Genomic DNA, 22,716 nt, shown 5'->3' with positions numbered 1-22,716 from the left:
TTTCGTACTCCCCGGGTGAATTGACATTCGGCTACAATGGGCTTCGTTCAGAATCGTCGAAATGAGTTCCGAATTCCTTGGAACACACAAACGACTTCTGAACCTCAAACAATCATCATCATCAATTTGAAACTCCGATTCCTTGTTCGGAGCACACTCAGCCCGTTTTGCAACCAATTCATCATCAACTTTCTGGGCTTCACGAATTTGATGAATCAATAATGGTTTGACTTTTAATTCAGCTACTAACACATTGTCGGGTAGAACAGACAAGTGCACATTCATCGCTCGTAAAGCAAACAATGATTTTCGGCTTAAGGCGTCCGCAACCACATTAGCCTTTCCCGGGTGGTAATCAATGACAAGCTCGTAATCTTTCAACAACTCAAGCCAACGTCTTTGTCGCAGATTTAAGTCTCTTTGAGTCATCAAATATTTGAGCCTTTTGTGATCCGAAAATACATGGCACTTTTCACCAAATAAGTAATGTCGCCATATTTTTAAAGCAAATACGATGGCAGCTAGTTCAAGATCATGGGTCGGATAATTTTTCTCATGTGGCTTTAATTGTCTCGACGCATAGGCCACCACTCGACCTTCTTGTATCAATACGCAACCCAACCCAAGTAGGGATGCGTCACTATAAATGACAAACTCTTTGCCAGATTCGAGTTGCACTAAAATTGGAGCTTCAGTCAAATAAGTTTTTAGTTGATCAAAATTTTTCTGACATTTCTCCGTCCATTCGAACTTAACATTCTTTTGAAGTAGCTTCGTCATTGGTATGGCTATCATCGAGAAACCTTTGACAAATCGTCGGTAATAACCGGCGAGCCCCAGGAAGCTCCGAACTTCAGTAATATTTCTTGGAGGATTCCAGTTAAGTATGGCTGAAATTTTGCTCGGGTCAACTTGAATACCCGATGCGGATACCACATGACCCAAGAAGCTAACCTCTCTTAACCAGAACTCACACTTACTGAACTTAGCATATAACTGCTTATCCCGCAAAATTTGCAACACTAGTCTCAGGTGCTCAGCATGTTCGGTCTCATCTCTTGAATAGACCAAGATGTCATCAATGAACACAACTACGAACCGATCCAAATATGGTCTGAAGATCCGATTCATCAAATCCATAAATACCGCAGGGGCATTAGTGAGCCCAAACGGCATCACTAAGAATTTGTAGTGACCATATCTCGTTCTGAAGGCAGTTTTGGGTATGTCCGAATCTCGAATTCGCAACTGATAATAGCCCGATCTCAAATCTATTTTTGAGAACACTAGGCTCCCTTCAGTTGGTCGAACAAATCATCGATACGCGGTAACGGATATTTGTTCTTTATCGTCACTTTATTCAGTTGATGATAGTCAATGCACAACCTCATGGTTCCGTCCTTCTTTTTCACGAACAATACTGGTGCACCTCAAGGTGAGAAACTTGGTCGAGCGAAACCTCTATCCGTCAATTCTTGCAACTGAGCTTTCAACTCTTTTAACTCGATTGGTGCCATACGATACGGAGCTATCGAAATCGGCGTAGTCCCAGGTACAAGCTCAATACCAAACTCTATCTCCCGAACAGGTGGTAAACCCGGTAATTCTTCAGGAAAAACATCCGGGTATTCACAAACCACCGGCACAGATTCGGGTTTCTTTTCTAATTCTTTGTTATCAAGTACATACGCAAGGTATGCTTCGCACCCTTTTCTTACATATTTCTGGGCCAACATTGAGGATATTACAGCTGGCAACCCCTTTAAGTCCGTAGACTCAACTCGGATTATCTCGTTATTTGCACACCTCAAATCAATAGTCTTGCTTTTGCAATTCACAACCGCATCATGCGCGGTCAACCAATCCAAACCAAGAATAACATCAAATTCATCAAACGGCAAAAGCATCAAGTCCGCCGGAAAACAGGAACCTCGAATTACTAGGGGACATTTCTTGCACACTTTGTCGACAAGCACGTAACGACCCAAGGGATTTGACACCCGAATTACGAACTCAGTAGACTCAATAGGTAAAGTCTTACTGGATGCTAAGGTTTCACATATGTAAGAATGAGTAGAACCGGGGCCAATCAAAGCAATTACATTAGTATCAAAGAGAGTAAAAGTACCGGTAATAACATCAGGCGAAGAAGTATCCTCGCGGGCACGTATAGCATAAGCTCCAGCAGGCGCGCGAGCCTCGGATCTGGTCGTAGCATCTCTAGATCCTCTCTGACCACCGCTAGCATTGCCCGTATTTCTAGATGGTCTACCTCGAGCAGTGGTAGCACCCGGTTTCCCACTCTAATTTACATTCTGTTCAGACAACCTCGGGCAATCTTTAATGAAGTGGTCAACTGATCCGCACTTGTAACAGGAGCGGTCAGGGAATCTACAACTCCCCGAATGCCATTTACCGCAATATCGACATTCCGTTCTATCTCGACGTTCATTCCCAACACTGGCGACCGAAGTGCCTCGTGTACCCACAGGGGGTCGATCACGATCTCGTCTAAAAAGGCCCGAAGTGCCTCTAGACCGGCCCACATCATCTCGAAATTTCTTCAATGCCTGTTGAAGAGACTTTCCCGAGGATCTTTAACGAAACTCTCCAGTTCCCACATCAACTTTTTGTTTTTCTTTTCTAAGCTCTTCGGCTTTACAAGCTCGCTCGACAAGTACTACGAACTCTCGTATTTCAAGAATGCCAACGAACATTTTTATATCTTCATTCAGCCCATCCTCGAAGCGTTTACACATGATAGCCTCGGACGAAACACATCCCCGAGCGTATCTACTAAGTCTAACAAATTTTCGCTTGTAATCAGTTACTGACATGGAACCTTGCTTAAGCTCAAGAAATTCCTTCCGTTTTTGATCAACAAATCTCTGACTGATATACTTTTTTCCAAGACTCAGTTTGGAAAAACTCCCAAGTTACTTGCTCTCGGGGCACAACAGAAGTCAGAGTACTCCACCAATAGTAGGCAGAATCACGTAGCAAGGAGATAGTACACTTTAAGCATTCATCGGGTGTACAAGATAGCTCATCGAGTACCCGGATAGTGTTGTCCAACCAAAATTCAGCTTGCTCGGCATCGTCGCTATCCGTAGCTTTAAATTCAGTAGCCCCATGTTTTCGGATTCTGTCAACTGGGGGCTTATTTGACCTTATTTGGTCAGTTACTGGAGGTATTGTAGGTGCGGGGGTTGTATTAGTCGGGAAGGGAGGTTGTGGAACAGTCGTATTAGTTCGAATGTATTGGTTGAACCAATCATTCATCACGCTATAGAAAGCTTGTCTAGCTTCATCATTCGGGTTACTAGCAATAGGTTGAGAGTCCACCGGCGCTGTCCCTTGTGCGGGAGCAGGCGCTACACTCTCAAGATCATCAGCTACCGCTCGGTCGGGATCGGGATCCATTACTATAAATAAACACATTTGCAAATGTCAGAAATCACCACACTATCAAATAATCACATAAAATGGCATGTATAGCTAGACCCAACGCATTACGGTAGTCCTAGAATCGACTAAACCGTAGCTCTGATACCAATCAAATGTAACACCCCGAACCCGAGACCGTCACCGGAGTCGAACACGAGGTGTTAACAGACTTTAAAAATTTTCCAGACACTTCCAATCTGCGTAATAGTGGCTTTAAAAATCATATCTTGAGTTCAGAAACTCAGAATCCAGTTCCGTAAATTTTCCCTGAAACTAGACTCATATTCCCATCTACATATTTTTTTCTAGAATTTTTGGTTTGGCCAATTAGTACATTTTATTAGTCAAAGTCTCCCATGTTACAGGGATTGACTACACTGACCTTTGCGCATTACGACTTGGATATCTCCCTGTACAGGGCTTCAATACTGATGCCGTTTGTTTCTATAGAAACTAGACTCAAATAGGAATCTATAAATATATGGCTTGACTCCTAATTGTCTCTGGTTAATTTTTAATGAATTTCCAAATTCGGAATAGGAAATCCAGAAACCGTTCTGGCCCTATCTCACGAGAACCTGAATATCTCTTAACATACTGTCCGTATGATTGTTTCGTTACTTTCATATGAAAATAGATTCATCAAGGTTCGTTTACATAATTTATTCACTATTTAATTCCATTCCTACTATTTTTAGTGATTTTCCAAATTTACATCACTGCTGCTGTCAGCATCTGCCTTTAAGGTAGACTTTACCTATTTCATAGTTTCCATGATTCAACTAGCCCTTTTTGCATAAGTAGCACAATTTATGATAGTGATTAACCATTCCCATGGCCAATCCTTGTCAAGCCTATCCACACCTCTCAATAACCATATCCATACCAAATGATTATAACATTACACTCAAACATATATAAGCCATTTTCGCATGGCTATCCAAAATTATACAAGTCCAAAGGGTCCATGACCCACAACAAACTTGTAGTCCTATACATGCCATTTCGAAGTTCAACCAAAATTGTACCAAAAGGGGGGGGCTTTGATAGTGTGGGTGACTTCGACTTCAAAATCCCGAGTCCGATAGCTGGAGAACCAAAATCTATAAAATAGAGGATCAAAGAAACGGAGTAAGCAATTTATGCTTAGTAAGTTTTGAGTAAGGAATTCCAGCACAACAAAAGTATAGCATTCATGTAGCTAAACGGATAATTTCATATGCACAATTTTTCAATATCATACTTGCTTCACATTACCAACCCTTATGTACATACACGAAAGATCAACTTAGCCAAAGGCCGGTAGCTCGTTTATCAACTGAGCGAATACTTATTTGTAAGGGCTCAACTAAATTCAAGCACATACGAAACATACCTCAATGTTGGGATGTTTCTAGAGTATTTACTGAAATTTTTACAGCAAGATCATTCATTCCCAAATCACGTACCTTCGGAATTTAACCGGATATTGCTACTCGTTCAAATGCCTTCGGGACATAGCCCGGTTATAGTAACTCGCACAATTGCCGTCGGGACTTAACCCGGATTTAGTAACTCGCACAAATGCCTTCGGGCTTAGCCTGGAATTAGTATCTCGCACAAATGCCTTCGGATCTTAGTCCGGATATGGTCACTTAGCACAAAGCCTTCGGGACTTAGCCCGGACATCATTCAAATAACCATGCACATTTAACAATAAATCATGGCACATTCGTATTTCGTTTTCGTTAGCAAAACTCAAACACAAGACATTTATCATTCTTGCAAATTCGGCTCAATAGCCACACAAAGAGCATGATTTTAATTTGCTTAAAACATGATCTAATCTCATCATAATTTAAGCTCTTTTACTCAAGAACTTACCTCGGATGTTGTCGAACAATTCCGATAGCTATTCGACCACTTTTTCCTTCCCTTTATCGGATTTAGTTCCCCTTTGCTCTTGAGCTTAATTAAACAAATAAATTGATTTAATCATTTGAGCATCGAAAAGAGGAACACAAGGCACTTAGCCCATATTTATACATTAGACATTAAAGTCACATATGTACGGAATCATGAATCAAACTCAACATTTTAGCTAATTTTTCCCCCTTGGCCGAATATGCATGTCTATTTTGGGGCCGATTTCAACACTTAATACATTCTACAAGTATGGTCACTTGTATTGACTAAACACCCTTTTGTTTCAAGTTCAAAACTTGGCTAATACACACATATATACACTAGTAAAGCATCCTCTCCCTTTCCATCAATTTAACACATGCATTACTCATTAATATACAAAAATTATATTCGGCCTTAGCACACAACTTGCTAGCCGATTCTTCTCCATCTAGCAACCAATGCACATATGTGCTCACTCAAAAATGCTAAAAAGAAGATTCAAGAATCATCAATCCACCATCACATGCATCATTACAAAGCTTTACACTTAGCATGCAAATGACATCAACACAAATTCACCTTAGCCGAAACTTAACTCATCTTCATGCCTCATCACCACAACATCAAACATCAACCAAGAATGATGCATCCATGGCCGAGTGTCATTTCCATCACATAGCAAGATTTAGACCATGGGCTAGGTAGAACTCAAGCTAACAACTAAAACATGCATGCATCTCATGGAACATCATCAAACATACTTTAGCCTAGTTACATGCATGGCCGAACCTCTTCAACCTTTCTTCTTCCTTCCTCCTTAAAATTTTTGGCCAAGGATGAACCAAAGGATGAACACCTTTTTTTTTGTTTGTTTTTCTTTCTAGTTTCGGCAAAATGGGGGGGGGGAGAAACAACCACACACTTTTTTTTTTGTTTTCATCATATTCCCTTTCATTATTTAATTTCCATGCTCATTATTTTATTTTTTTCCACCCATGATGCACCAACCCAACATGTCTATGACATGTCTTGCCCATCACACTTGGTCTACCATGCTTGTCATGGCCGGCCACTACTAATAGGGGGGAAATTGACATGCAAGTCCCCCCTTTTTCAACATGCACTAATAGGCCCTTATGCTTTGACCTATCACATTTCAAAATTTTCTCACATAAGTCCTATTGACTAAATTCACATGCAATCGACTAAACCGAAGCTTGAAATTTTCACACATTCATAATTACATATTCTAGACAATAAATATCACATTCAAACATTTCGGTGACTCGGTTTAGCGGTCCCGAAACCACTTCCCGACTAGGGTCAATTTTAGGCTGTCACAGGTCTAGTTAACCCGTACCTTTGTTTCTGATTCTGTTAAAAATTTTGGAAGTTTCCATTGATAAATATTAGATGTTTTGATGAATAACATGGATTTGGAGTTTTTTGTATAATGATTTTGAGAAGTGATTTTTGTTAAATATTGATTTTAGGATTAAATTGTAAAAATGTCAAAATATTAGGGTTTGATAGTGAATTTTAGGTTGATTAGGGGCTGTATGAGGACTTAGAATATTTGGATAGATTATTGATTTGAGAAAATTAGTTAAATTGATAGATTAATTAATTAAGGGATTAAATTGTAAAAGTTTCGGGTAAGTCTGTAAATTTTAAAAATAAAAGGGTATTAATTGTAAAATGGATTGGAAATGAAATATATGCTAATAAATAAGTAATTTTATATTTTAGATCAAGATCCCGTAGATACTCTTGAAAAAGGAAAACTACTGAAATAGTCCATGAACTTCTGCAATTACTACAATTCACTCCAGGTAAGTTTGTACGGTTAAAATTTAATATTTGTATAAATTGATGATTGGTATTATGTATATATTCTATTGTTGGAAATGAATTATTGTTTGAATTATAATATTAATTGGATAATCGATCTGAATTAAACGCGGGATTTAAGTACATTCGTGATTTGGTGTATGATGGGGGTTCTGAGTGGAGATGGCATTGGAGGGAGATATCGGCATTTTATCCAAGTAAACTGGGGCTTAGCATTTTTTGCGAATTCTCGTGTTTTACTTTCTGTTTGGCGTGATTGGGTGGATCTGCTCTTACGAGCTTCTGTTTAGCTTTTGAGCTTCTGTTGGCGTATTCAGGAGGTCCAACTCTTATGAGCTTCTGTTGACGATGTACTCTTATTCGTAAGTCGTTCTTCGAGTGGAAAAATCTCAATAAGGTAATTTATTTAATGAATTTGAAACATTGTTATTTATTTTTGTATTGATTTGAATACGGATGTATTTATTGATTGAAGTTGTGAATGAAAGGGAGTTATCATGGATTAGTTTTATTATTATTTGATTTATTATAGTTAATTCGGTATCTTTTTGTTTATCTCGTCAAACTTACTAAGCTTCATTAAGTTTACTTGTGTTGTTTAATGTCATTGTAGATTTTGGGAAGGTTGGATAATCGGACTGGTACTCAAGTCACACTATTCAGTTTATCTCGGTAGTTTTTGAAACGTTAAATTCGGATTATACAGGATGTATAAGCTATTGTGTTGTTTTGGTTCATGTTTGGTTTATGTAAATGTTATGAATGATATTTTGTGCAAATAACCAATTTGCAAAGGGTATGAGATTGAGGTATAGTTGTTATGCTAGTATGTGTGACTTACATATATTTGATTTGTTGTGGTTGTGGTAACTTTGTTAGGTATTTTGATTTGCTATTGCTTGAATGAGTTGATGAATTGAATTAATGTGTATTTTGAGATTAAATTGTATATGATTGTGGTGCCAATTAGAGTACATTGGTTAGACACATATTAGGTTGGTTTTTATGTGTTTTTGACTCGATTAATGTCATTTTGATTTTGTATTTTGGTTAGTATTTGAGTTTCTTAAGGTCCAAGCAATTTGATTATGTTTGTATTAATGTATGATTTGAATGATTTACTATTCTGTTGTCTTGTAATACTTCGTAACCCTGTTCTAGCGACGGATACGGGTTAGGGGTATTACAATATGAGCCTCCACACCACATGCTTAATGTCAACATTGATGTTGAAGATAGGTTAGAATTTCCAGAACTTACTCATAGAAGATCAGGTTATGCGAGTTCTTCTACAATTGTCGACGATTTACAAGTTGGAATGGAATTTTCCTCCAAAGATGTTGTTGAAGTGAAGTGGTATAGCACAAAGTATGGGGTCAACTTCCATGTTACAAAATCGTGAGCCAAAAAATTTGAGGCGAGTGCAATGCTTGACGGTAGATATCCATGGACAATCATGGCATCTGTGAGAAATAAGACGGGGTTCATTGTCTTATATATGGTGAAATATTTGTGTTGTTGCAACTATGTCCCATGATTATCCGAAATTGGATTCTAACATTATCTCTAACATTATATTACTTATGGTGAAAGCAAATCTTAGAATTTTCGTGTCGATTTTGATTACTAATATTCGTAGTGAGTACGATTACACCATGTCGTACTACAAGGCATAGGTTGCAAAACAGAGAGAAATGGAAAAGATGACTAACGAGTGGGAAAAATCATATAATGATTTGTGACAATGGTTGAAGGTACTAAATTAGTATGTCCCAAGCACTATCATCAATCTGCAAACAGAATCTGCGTATTATGAAAATCGGATGGTCTAAGGGAAAAGAATTTTCCATTGTCTTTATAACACCCCAACCCGTATCCTTCACCGGAACCGAGTTACAAAGCATTACTGAAGTTTACAGATCAAACAGACATAAATTTCAAACATTGTGTATCATATAATATTTAGTCAGAACTAATTAAACTCATACATACTGTCCTTTATTCGAGCCTTCGAGACCCAAAATACGCGTTAGAAACAAGTCGGAACTAATTCAGATACTCAGAGAATTTTTCGAGAATATTAAAAATTTTCAAAGCTGTTGGGTTCACACGACTATATGGCCAAAATGTACCTTAAATAACAAGTTTACCATTCCTTGCAAGCTTAGATATTAACAATTAAAAAATCATTCGTTTAACCAGTTCAAAACACAATCAAACACATTCAAAACATATCAAAATAATCATCCTAGGTGCCTAACTAATGTACCCTCATTGGTACCACATTTATATCATCAACTTATATTAGCAAAACATTATTCAAATTCAAATTATAAACATACCATATTTAATCCATTTTACCTAGTTTATGAATATTTAAACATCAATTTAGCATGCCATAATAAAACTTCAAAAACAAACACATGTTTATATGTATATACCAAACCAATATTAAATTTATAACCTAATTTACATTTAATCCACAAAAGAACTATTATTTAGACACCTTAGGTACATGCCGACACAAAAGGATAAACATCATCACATTTGAGATTGGGATCGTTATTGGATGCTGAATTAGCGATCAAAAGTTAAGTACTTAACCTGTGTACGGAAAACAAAACCGTACGCCAAGTAAAACTCAGTGGTATTTCCATAATTTGAATAATTAGAGACAATAGATTACAAATGTATAATTGAAATATGGACACATATTAATATTTAAAAATCATCACAACTACCATGTGACAACTCTTTGAATTCATACATGATAGCATATCATAATTCATATGTTTCACAATATCCCAATTCTCATACTTGCTATATAAATAGTTTTTCACAATTTGATTCACATTTCATTTAAACAATGGCATTATACATTCCATATTCAATTCATGAGTATATAACTCATATATTCCATGTATTTACAACATATTTCACATTCTATTTTCAATTTACTATATCACTTCCATTTCTCATATCATGTCATTTCAATATCAATTATAGAACTTTATTATTTACTTACCCCTATTAACACAACTCGGAATCGGACGGATACACGGATCCAATCAAACACAGCAGTTTGGCACTCAATGCCTCATCGGATAATTCAAAGTAGTAAATTGACACCTAGTGTCTCATCGGTTAAACCGAAGTGAATTGGCACCCAGTGCCTCGTCGAATAAATCCGAATTGATAAATTGACACCCAATGTTTCATCGACTCAAAATCGAAGAAGTCTCTGAACTCTTCCAATCCTATGACATGCTATCTATATTCGACTCATCTCGATACAATTAATAATGTTTAATTTCACTTTTCAAATACAACCAAAATTCAATTATCATATTTGCACACATAGATATATTCATTTCAATTCAATAATCAATACATTCATAATATATATATATATATATCAATTCAATCTTTTCAATCAACTTTAATTAAATTCAATGTCAAAGTGTCAAATACTCACCTCAAAACTTACAATATGCATTAAATCAAAAAATACAACAATTAATAACTAGTTTTGGATTATAGAAATATAAATCAGAAATTTCGAGCTATTCGACGTCAACTTTATCTTTTTCCTTTTTTGTCAAGGATTCTAGTACGACATTAGCTATAGAATTTAAACAATTAAAATTCACCAATACAACACAATTCAAATTCATATTGAATATTTTAATTTTTACTTAATATTTGCCTAATTCTCAATTTAGTCCCTGAACCGAGACTAAATTTATTTCTTTACATTTAATTCTATATTTTCATTCAATTTTCAATTTAAACTAAAATTAACTCCATATTTTCACTTAAATCCCTAAATTTTAAATTTTCACAATTTAGTCCCTATTACTCAAAATTTACAATTTATTTTACAATTCAATTCTTATTCATTTCTAACTTAAAAATCTATCAATTTAATCCCTAATACTAAAATTATTCAACATAGACAACACTTAAAAACTCAATAATTTCTAAAATTTTGACATGGGTCGGGTGGTATTTAACATCAAGATTCCAAAAACATAAAAATTATAAAAAAAGGACTAAATTAACTAACCGATTGAACTTGAAAATTTTGAAGTCCTAGAGCCCTTCGTCTCCTTCTTTCTCCCTTTTCTTTCTTTTTTTCTTCCTTTTTTCTTTCTGTTTCGTTTTGGTTTTCTATCCCTTTTTCTTTTATTTATTTGTTTTATTATAATAATATCATATATATACTTAAATATTAAATAACATATTATAATATATATTTTAACTTAAAATATTATAATAATTTCACCCTTATGCCGCCTCATTTATAAACTATGGCAAAATTACTTCTTTAGTCCTTTTATTTTTTCTTTAATCTATAATTCAACTTTCATTCTATATGCAATTTAGTCCTTATACCTAATTACTCTTAATTTATACAAATTCACTTAACCAAAACCTAATTAACTACACAACTAGCTTTGTAAATATTTATTATAAATATTTACGAGTCCGATTTATGGTAATTGAGTCTTGAAAATGTATTTTCTGACACTCGCGACTATCGGGCCGTTATAATTTTTTTTAGACATTCAAGTCCTGCATTGAAGCATTCCGATATTGTAAGTCATCAATCCAAATTGACGGCACATTTATGTACGGGAGATATGAACATAACTTGTTGTTGGCTATTGCACTGGATGATAATCGAAAAATCTTATTAATAGCTTTTGCAATTGTTGAACAAGAAATCGTTGATGCTTGGGACTTTTGCTTAACTAACTTGAGAAGACATGTTGTGCAGCAATTTGATATATGCATCATTTCTGATAAGGCACTTGGAATACAGGATGCGATTAATCGACATTGAAGCCTATGAGACTGTGCACAACATAGGTATTGTATATGTCATATCAGGCCAAATTACATGAGTTGATTTTACAAGGATAATGATCGATGATATGTTATTAAAATGGGCAAGTAGTAAATATTAGTTTATATATAATACGTATAATTTTAAAAAATAAATATATTTTTAAATTTTTTTAACAAAAATTATATATATATGATATTTTTACATTTTTAATCAATATAATATATAAAATATTAAAAATAAAAAGGACACATAGTTTGTTCTAATAGTACCACATTACTAGTCAACGGTCGAGCGATGCCTATCAGCTATCAGTCAAAATCAAAAATATTTTTTAATATTTAAATATTTAATATTATATTTTTTATTTTTTAAAATTCAAATTTATTGTTTTTGTTTTAACTAAACCTAATTGCCACGGGACATTTTTTTTCATTAGCCAAAACATACCTCATGATGCTTTTTCATTGGCCAAAGTTGTTTAACAAATTTTTTTAACGATCGTTACAAAATGAACCAAAAATAGAGGAAATTGATATTTAAACATCAAATTGGGACAAATATATTTAGGTACCAAAATGAGAAAATGGGTATATTTTAAGGGTAAAATCATAAATTAAGCCTATTATCTATCTTTCTCATAATGAACCAAAAAGGATAAATTTTGCTATTAGTCTCTATATTTTGTTAAAGTTGTGGATTTAATCCATATATTTTAATTCAATTAATTTTTGTTTTTATACTTTTGAATTGATAAATTTTAATCCTTATGCTTTACGAATTTTGAAATTTTAGTTCTGACCCAAACTATCACATTTAAATTAATTTGATTAATTTCAATTACTAGTCTTGTATTATGCGTACAGTTATAGGTTTAGTCCATATTTTCTAATTGGGTCATTCTAAGTCCCTATACTATTCAAATTCCGAAATCTCAGTCTTAATACAAATGTCAATCATTAGTCCATTAACTGAATTTTTAGTGAGTAATATGTGGAAATAATAAGTTGACATGACATTACGCATATATAGTGAGTAATATGTTTGTTGCATAAGATTTGGGAAATAGCAGAACTTAACTTTATGGATTTAGTAGTTATCATATAGAGAGGACTGAAATTTTAAAATTTGAAAAGTTCAAGGACTAAAAATATCAAATTAAAGTAAAATGACTAAATCCATAACTTTCATAAAGTACAAGAACTAATAGCACAATTTAACCAAGAGAACTAAAACGCGCGCGTGAATTCATGAAATATGAAAATATAAAATAAAACAAGGATATGAATAAAAATCCCATAATAAAATATAAAGCCCAAGCCCCAAGAACATTCTCGATATTCTCGAATCTTCTGGCATCACTTCAACACCCCCTCGTATTTATCAACTTATAGCCCCCTTGCCTGCCCTCCATTCTGTACGCATTCAACGTCAATAGATAATTGAGAGCTGAGAGACACGCCATGGCAGATGGTATATTGGGTCACCCATTCAGGCGCCTCTTTTGGAGCCCTCCAATCTTCCGTGAATGGTCTGGATCACCCGCTCTCATGGATTGGCTCGAATCCCCCAGTGCCCACATCTTCAAGTTTAACGTCCCAGGTTTAACTTCCACCCCACACTCTTCCTTTTTTTTTTTCCTTCATTCTTTTAGCAATATCCTCCACCAAAATCAAAGTCTAAGCTGAGATTTGTTGTTTGGGTTGGTGAATTTGTATATATAGGATACAATAAGGAGGATATAAAAGTGCAGATACAAGATGGGAATATTATGCATATAAAAGGAGAGGGTATTAAAGAGGAGAGTCACACGAAAGATACTGTTTGGCATGTTGCGGAGAGAGGGTCAGGGAAAGCTGAATTTTCTCGGGAAATTGAATTGCCAGAAAATGTGAAGATTGAGCAGATTAAGGCCCAAGTAGAAAACGGTGTGCTCACAATTGTTGCTCCAAAAGATTCAACTCCAAAGCCTTCTAAAGTGCGAAATGTTAACATCACTAGCAAACTCTGAGCAAATGGAACAAGCTTTAAGCTTTGAATAAATGTTGTACTTAATTTATTATGAAAATAAAAAAGCTGTACCCATTTTTTACATGTATCATAAATAAACAAATCCAATTCATATACATTTCTTCTGTCTATATGATTAGACATTTCTGTTTATACTCAATTTTTTAAATTATTAAAATTACAAATCCTAAAATTGTATCAAAATGGACTTTGGATAAAACCTTGCCTTTTTTTAATTAAAAATAAATAAAATTTGAATAAACTAATTTATTTTAATTATATAATATTTTTTATAATTTTTTAATCAAATTGATGATCTGTTTGACTCATAATATTAATTAAGTAATAATGTATGTATATTAAAATAAAATGTATAAAAATTAATTGGGTAAATTAAAAATTTTATTAATATAATCGATTTTAATTCTAATCACAATATATGTATATTTTTATTGATTTAAATAAAAAAATTGTTTTAATTATGAAAGAACACATTCGTAAATTTTCTAACCGAAAATATAAAGTGTAATTAAATATTTATTAAATTAAAACACTTATTATATAATAAAAATAAAAAAACATAAAAATATAATTTGACAGATATGACTATTTCACCCAAATGACCTAAAAACATAATTATTTACGTAAATAGCACTAGTTCAAAGATAATTACCTAAATAACCTAAAATAAACAGTAAATTTTGGGTTATAGGGATCGGCACTAATATTTTTTCTGACAAAATCATTGGTTGATGATTGTGTTAGGGGTTAAAAAATAATTTTTGGTGTTTTTGTATACTAAATGATCGACATCCATATATTTTTTTAAATATTATCATACTAGTATATATTTATACCAGTATTTTTTAAAAAAATTTGGGGTGCTGGCACACTAATAGTCAATACCCCTTTATCTGATTAAAAATAATTTTTAGGTCAAGTGCCGGCCAACAAAGGCCCACGCTGACCTAACAAAAGGGGACGGGAATATTGCAACATAACCCCTCCTCTTTTTTCCATCTTTTTTATTTCTCAAGTTTGATTAAAAATTTTATATTTTAAAATAATATTGGGCTACTTATCATATTGTTAATTATTATTATATCATTCACATTATTATTAAATTTAAAAATTAATTTAGATTTAATATGCACAATTAAATTAGATTTTTTTTTCATAACAGCTAGAACCTACTTTAATAATTTTTATCTTTTATAATAATTCAAATAAACGTTGATAAATTATAATCTATAATTTAAAGTTACAAAATCATAATCTATAAGGTAAGTTTTATCAAGAAAATAAACAATATTTTCTAAATATATAAGATAAATTTATTTATAAATTAAATTTTAAAATATAAAGATAACGTAAATATTTTCAATTATAAATTAATTTCATCTATAAGATAAGTTTCTTTTATAAATATATTTATACGTTATTTTTAAATTTAAAAATTTTAAATTAATTTTAAATTAATTTTTTAAATACTATTTAATTGTTTCTAAAATTATAAATATATTACATATTATTTTTAAAAAATAAAAGAAACAATAATTTAGCAATGTTTATTTAAATTATTATAAAAGATGAAAATTATTAAAGCAGGTTCTAATTTTATGAAAAAAAATTTAATTTAATTGTGTATATTAATTTAAATTTAATAATAATGAATATTAATTTAATATTATTTTAAAATATAAAATTTATAATCAAACTTGGGAAATAAAAAAGATAGGGAAACGAGGAGGAGTTAATATTGCAATATTCTCATCCTCTTTTGTTGGTTCAATGTGTCAGCGTGAACCTTTGTCAGTCGGTGCCTGACATGCTAGCAAGCTAGTACTGTTTTGGGCCTTTGTTGGCCAGTACTTGACTCAAAATATTTTTTTAATCAGATAAAGTGGTGCTAGCCATCAGTGTGCCAGTACCCTAAAAAATTATTTTTTATCTAATAAAGGGGTGCCGACCATCAGTGTGTCAGCAACCCAAATTTTTTTTAAAATACTGGTATAAATATAGATCAATATGATATAGTTTGAAAAAAAATACATGGGTGCCAGCCATCTAATGTCCAAAACCACAAAAAAAAATTTAACCCTTGACACAACCATCAGCCAATGGTTGTGTTAGAAAAAAATAGTGGTGCCGACCATTTGGCCCCCATAGTCCAATTTTACTATTCATTTCAAGTCATTTAGGAGATTGTTTTTTAATCAGGGTCATTTACGTAAATATCTTTTTTGGATCATTTGGGTAGAATAACCGACATATGTAATTGTCATTACAATTGTATAGCTTTAATAGATTTGTTAGTAGAAAGGCTTAATATATGATTTCGTATTTAAGTTTGACATTTTTTTAATGCAGTACATGTGTTATTTTTTTGTCTAATTTGATACTTATATTTGATAAAAGTTATATTTTTTGATACTCAAAGGTAATGATATTAACTTTTTAGTGTTTAAATTCGAATTTTAATATTGGTTTGATGAAAGTTAATTGCTAATATTGTTAGGTTTGAAGCTTTCATGATTTTGTCAATAGAACAAATTTAATATTAATTGTAAATTTATTTATTTATCAAATATCGTTTGATAGGTGTGGTTTAATTTGCGTTTTAGAACTGATTTGGTGAAGGTCAATTGCCAATATTACTAGCTAATTATGAATTCTATCAAATCAGCTCTAAAACCCGAATTAGACACTAAAAAATTAATAGTGTTACCTTTAAGTACCAAAATATATAACTTTTGTCAAATATATGTACCAGGTTGAATAAAAAAACAACACAAATACTACATTAAAAAAAAGTGTCAAACTGATGCTAAATAATATATTAAACCTGAAATTGAACAAATCTAAGTACATCCTCAACCTAGTAATAGCTATGCAAAAGCTAGAACAGTTACTGAATTTATATTTATAATATATATATATATATATTGTTATAATTGTTGATGCAAAATTTGATGATAAAGGTTGATGACGGTTTATCGAGAGGTATCTAATATTGTTTTAATGTTTTGATAGAAGAATAGGTGGTTTATCATTGAGTTTACAAAGTTTGTTTGGAACTGATTTACAATTATCTGGTCCGTGAAAATGATTTGTATGATTTAACCTGAGTTTTTACATAGTTTATTGCTAAGTGAAATTGGTGGTTGAATATAATTATAGACTTCATTGTCTTACTATGAGATCCCATTTGAGTTCACTTTAGTGTCGGAGTCAAGGAGCCGGAAAATTTTCTATTTAGAACTTTTATATTTTTATTAAATTTTAAATTAATAATGGTAAAATTGTATTTTTACCTTCAAATATAATAAAAATGTGAATAAATTTTTTAAAAGTTATAAAGATAATAACGAAATTATATTTTTATTATTATAAAATAAACAATATAATTTTAGCCCAAAATAGCAATCTCTTCGAATGAAATAACTCTTTGATTACAAGTAATATGACTTTTCTGTTTATTTCTGTAAAAAAGAAAGTTTTTTTTAAATAATTGATTTAAACGAGATAATATATATAAATAATTAAGTTTGATAAAAATATTTGCCTTCTTAAATATTGATGTGAAATTTAATAGATGGTTTAAAATTATATGAGCCGATTTTATCAGATTCCGATTACATAATAGATAATTCAAATTTTATTTTATGATCTTAAAACATTTTTTTGTTTGGTTGATTACTCAGCTGAATAAATTATAGTTGTATTTTTAAAAAATGCAATTCAACATGGTTTGAATAACTATTTATTTAATAAAAATATTTTATAAATTTAATTACACAAAATATTGTTTAAATGTTAAAACAGAATTTGGAATAATGATTTAAATATTTTTGAATTAACAAACAATAAAACGACTTTTTTACTCTAATAATATAAAAAAATAAATTAATTACGAAAATAGACATTTGCTACAGTATTATGACGGTGTTGTCTAACATATTGACGGCACCAGATTAAAATGTGATGACCTAAAATATTCAGGGACCTAATATACAAATTTATCATTTTGATCGTCAATTGAAGAAATGATTTAAGGGCAGCCTGATATGGGGCACCAAACTTTAAACAGAGTAAATTACTTCATAAACTCCTTTGTTTATTATTATTTTTATTTTCACTTAACACCAAAAATAAAGAAGCCTCTTACCAATTGGTCCAAAGAAAAGATTTCTATCAAAAAATACTTTTGTAAAAAAGTCGATTCCAACTGGAAATAAATTTTATTTATTTTTTGAAAAAATAACTTTTTGTTCAAATTATGTCTAATATAGCAGTTAACGGTATTCATAGTAGTTTTCTTTAGCTTACATTATATCTGAAAACTATAAATTTAACTAATAATTATAATTTATACATAATAATATTTTTCTAAAACTTTTATAATTATAATTTTATACCGTGTTCACAAATAAAATTGATAATAAAATTATAATTATTTCTCAAAAAATAAATAAAATTTATTTTCAGTTGGAATAAGCTTTTTTATAAAAATAATTTTTGGTAGAAATTTTTTTTTGACTAATTGGTAAGAGCTCTCTATTTTTGGTGTTAAAGTGAAATGAAAATAATAATAAATAACGGGGGTTATAAAATAATTTACCCTATTTAAAGTTTGGTGCTGCACTTATATCTTCTTCTTTTTTTTTGCCAATCAAAACAGAAAATTTACAGATCAAGTCCCTGAATATTTTAAGTCATTACATTTCAGTCTAGCCCAATAAAACAGGTCTAGCCCACTAAACGTTGGAAAATATTGGTCTGATCACATTGGGCCAAGCCCATCCAAGTTCAACTATCATCCGAAAATCCCTTTTCTGTCCTCTTAAAAGTAAACTTGAAAATCATAAAAATCCCAAATCCCTAATTCTGGAATTAGACAGAGAGAACAATGGTGTGCATACGCAAGGCGACCATGGACGACCTACTGGCTATGCAAGCTTGCAACTTGCTTTGCCTTCCCGAGAATTACCAGATGAAATACTATTTCTACCACATCCTCTCTTGGCCTCAGCTTCTTTACGTCGCCGAGGACTACAACGGCCGCATCGTCGGTTACGTCCTCGCTAAGATGGAGGACGAAAGCAACGAGTGCCACGGCCACATTACCTCTCTCGCCGTCCTCCGCACTCACCGCAAGCTTGGCCTCGCCACTAAGCTCATGAACGCCGCCCAAGCCGCCATGGAGCAGGTCTCTTACCTTATTTATTTATTCATATTTCCTTTTTTTTTGTGATAATGTAACGGACCATGAAGCTTTGGAAGTTTGATTTCTCCTCATATTGCCTATGTTATTGCTAATTAGAAACATATTTACTTGCAAATTCGAGAGTTGCTTTGTTATATTTTGAAAGCAAAAAGCAGACGATGATTGTAGGCGAAGTAAAACTTAATAATCTAATATTTGTATGAAGAAATACTGAATGGTTTTGCTTTTTATATAGAATGCTTATGTGAGAATTACTGTTCCATTTAGGGTTTGTTTTTAGCAGTTCTTGAATAAATTGAATGCAAAATTAATCAGAAAGGAAGAAGAAAACTTTTGCATTCTTCATTACCAATGGACAAATTGATGCAGGTGTTTGGAGCAGAGTATGTGTCGCTGCATGTGAGGAAGAGTAACAGGGCAGCGTTTAATTTGTATACCCAGACGTTGGGATATAAGATTCATGATGTGGAGGCCAAGTATTATGCAGATGGGGAGGATGCATATGACATGAGGAAGCAGTTGAAAGGAAAGACGAACCATCATCATGGTCATCATCATCACCACCACCACCACCACCATCATGGTGGTGGATGTTGTTCAGGTGATGCAAGAAGTGGAGAAGCAGCTCATACACGAGGAGACTCGAAATCAGAGTCAAAAGCTAGCACAAAATCTGATTCCAAAACTGGATGATTACTGGAGGTAAACACAAGTATATGGAGAACTATGCGTGGTATTTGTGGCTCATGGTATTTTTAGTTTGTTTATTGAAGTAATAATCTGACTGGAGATTTCAAAACTATTTGGCTTGCTACATGGGATTTAGTATGAACACTGCTGATGCAATGGTGTCTGTACTGTCTGTGTTTTACAATGCTTTTTTGTCCGGATTCTGGTCAGATGTTTTCTTGTTCCACCTTGCGTTTTAAACAATAGAAATAGCTCTTTGCATTTCACTTTATGCATTCATGGTTATGGCTTGTTGACATCTCTGCTCCCTTTGTATTCAATGCTTGTTGATGGTCCTTTTTCAAGCACTTTCCCTTCATGTTTTCCTTTACTTATGCAAGATACGAAGTGTTGCTCCTTGTGAACCGAATCAAATGTTAGTTGAGAAATTACAAGGATGCATTATGATATTGATATATTTATATATATAGAGAGAGAGAGAGAGGTCTAATTAATATTTTCAGATAAAAGTGGATTATGTGGCTGTCTGCAACTAGAGTGGCTAGTTGTTGGTAGTCTATTCTTTGGGAGCATATTGATATTAAGTAGTTGGCTATCTGCCAATCCTGGTGATGGCATGGGAGGCTCTTGTACTTGAATCTTAAAGTTGGAGTTTGTGTTCCAGTGGCCCGTAACAATCAATACTTGAACCTTTGTTTCACGGCATTCTCTATGATGGTGGATGTCTTTTGAACATTCTCGAGATATGGCTATGGAGAGGGTTTAGAATTATTTGACAGTGGAGTTTTGTGGAAATGGATATGATTGTAAGACGTTGTTTCCCATGTACCAAAAAGAAAAAAAGAAAAAAAAAACAGAAGAAAACCAGTTAAAAGGTATGAATCTCGAGAAGGGGTGTCTTGTTCAGTGTTCACGTCATCTGTCATCAATGGTCTTAAGCACAAATGAGACAGGCACTTGAATTCTGCCTCAGCCCAGTGCAAATCCAAAGATAGTTCAATGGACATTTTTCCATTGGTATCTTCTCCTGCTGTGGATGGATGTTTTCAAATCTATCGTCACTTCGCTATCGGGATGTTCTGTTTCAACATATGCCTCACTCTATTATAGATGAGTAATTTTGAAAATTATTGTTATCTCCGTAGAAGTTGGATATATCCATCTTTGTCTATTTTTGTATTAATTCGATTTTTGTTAGTTATTTTTAATATTTGTCTTTTCAACATAATTCTTTAAGAATATTTAAAAATTGATAACTTTAGGACAAAATTCCCAACCAAAAATAGAAGGATTTATGTTGGAAAGCAGAAATCAAATAAATGTTTGAATATTAGTTTGAGAAAAATGGATGGCATGAAGCAGTGTACAAGGAATTAGGGTTTTAATATGCATATACATAACAAAAAATCCAGGATAGTTTTCTCTCCTAATTGTTTGTCCAGTATGAGGGGTCGGGTTTCTAACATGATCTAGGGAAATACTTGGGTTTCCCTTTACATGTCGAAAGGGTAACTCGTAGAGATTATTATTACATTATCAAGAAAGTTAAGTTAAAAGGCTTGGAAAGCAAATCTCCTCTCCCCTGCGGAGAGACACCTATTTATCCAATCTACGATCGCCATCATTCCAAATTATTTTATGCAGTTTCGCCTACTTTTGTTCTTAACCAACTTGATCGTTAAATCGAGATTTTCTCTAGAGTGGAAGACAGGGAACAAAGAAATTACATTTGGTTAATTGAGATTCGGTGGCATGATGGAAGGATCATGGAGGATAAGGCCTCCAAATAGCTAAATTTAAAAATCAAGCTCACTTGGTGAAATTGGGATGGCGACTCATTAAAGAGAAGGATACGCTTCGGGCAAAGACTCTTTTAACAAAATACGTGCAGGACTCTAGGCACCTTCTATCTTTGCGTAATACATGTAGGACTTGGAAGTCACTTAGGAACATAAGTCATATCTTTGCATTTGGTCTTTAGATGGGGTGATAGGGATGACCGTTTAGTGAATTTCTGGCATGATAACTAGTTTAAATTAGATGCCTTTAGAGATATTTTATAGGGACCTCTACTACAAGATGAAGGTATTAGGACCTTCCACCACCTTAGTGATAGTTGGGTTGCGTAAGGGCTCTCAATTATTTCGGTCCAATTACCTCAAGAATTCTCGAAGGCTTTTGTTTTTTTTAAGGACGCCTGTCCTTAATTCCTCTAACGATAGTGGTACTTTATGTTGGGTTCCTCGAGTAATGGCTGCTTTAATCTTTCAAGTGCAGATTCCCTCATTACAAGCAGGAATTTCGCTGTAGCCCTCAAAAGAAACTAATCTCTGAAAATCTATCTGGAAAGTTAGAATTCCCCCCAAAATAAAAATTTTCTTGTAGAGTGGTCATAAGGCTTTTCTCTGCTCAAAGAATCTAAATGCAAAGGCACTTTGCCCCCTTTGCTGTAGCTCCCAAGAAGACATCGGTCATCTCTTTAGAGAATGCTCCATCAAAGAAGGTCTATGGAAAAATCTCTACAACTGTATTCAATTCATACCTCCTGCCTCTCACTGTTGGGAAGATTGGATTTCTACGAATCTTTTGTCTAAAACTTGAATAAACAAACTAAAGGTACTCTGAAATACCTTATTTGTATTTGCTCTATGAAAAATTTGGTTGTTTAGGAATGCCTGTATTTTTGGGAATTCTCGTCCCTTTGAGAGTTTTGTATCTAGAGTCTTTTCAACAAGAAGGAAATTTGTGGCCATCT

At 33.1% G+C, this 22,716-nt stretch overlaps 2 protein-coding genes across 2 annotated transcripts; both read left to right on the top strand.

The window, feature by feature from the left end:
* The first annotated feature begins 13,268 nt into the window (after positions 1-13,268).
* Positions 13,269-14,160, top strand: LOC107923615 (15.7 kDa heat shock protein, peroxisomal). The gene is made up of 2 exons (XM_016853801.2): positions 13,269-13,636; positions 13,759-14,160. Exons 1-2 carry the CDS (start codon positions 13,498-13,500, stop codon positions 14,043-14,045), a joined length of 426 nt encoding a protein of 141 aa, XP_016709290.2. The 5' UTR covers positions 13,269-13,497; the 3' UTR covers positions 14,046-14,160.
* A 4,723-nt stretch (positions 14,161-18,883) lies between these two features.
* Positions 18,884-20,227, top strand: LOC107924513 (N-terminal acetyltransferase A complex catalytic subunit NAA10). Its single transcript, XM_016855000.2, has 2 exons — positions 18,884-19,253; positions 19,641-20,227. The coding sequence occupies exons 1-2, from the start codon at positions 18,954-18,956 to the stop codon at positions 19,962-19,964; spliced, it is 624 nt and encodes a 207-aa protein (XP_016710489.1). The 5' UTR covers positions 18,884-18,953; the 3' UTR covers positions 19,965-20,227.
* The last annotated feature ends 2,489 nt before the right edge of the window (positions 20,228-22,716 follow it).

This window comes from Gossypium hirsutum, chromosome A11, assembly GCF_007990345.1.
Source record: "Gossypium hirsutum isolate 1008001.06 chromosome A11, Gossypium_hirsutum_v2.1, whole genome shotgun sequence".
NCBI lineage: Eukaryota > Viridiplantae > Streptophyta > Magnoliopsida > Malvales > Malvaceae > Gossypium > Gossypium hirsutum.
Note: the sequence above shows the minus strand (reverse complement) of the source record. Positions and strands in the feature narration are given on the sequence as shown.

Excerpts from the sequence above, each read along its gene's own strand:
- LOC107923615 (XM_016853801.2), top strand. The coding sequence starts at position 13,498 with ATGGCAGATGGTATATTGGGTCACCCATTCAGGCGCCTCTTTTGGAGC. Across the intron at positions 13,637-13,758 it reads CTTCAAGTTTAACGTCCCAG|GATACAATAAGGAGGATATA; the intron begins GTTTAACTTCCA and ends TTGTATATATAG.
- LOC107924513 (XM_016855000.2), top strand. The coding sequence starts at position 18,954 with ATGGTGTGCATACGCAAGGCGACCATGGACGACCTACTGGCTATGCAA. Across the intron at positions 19,254-19,640 it reads CCCAAGCCGCCATGGAGCAG|GTGTTTGGAGCAGAGTATGT; the intron begins GTCTCTTACCTT and ends AAATTGATGCAG.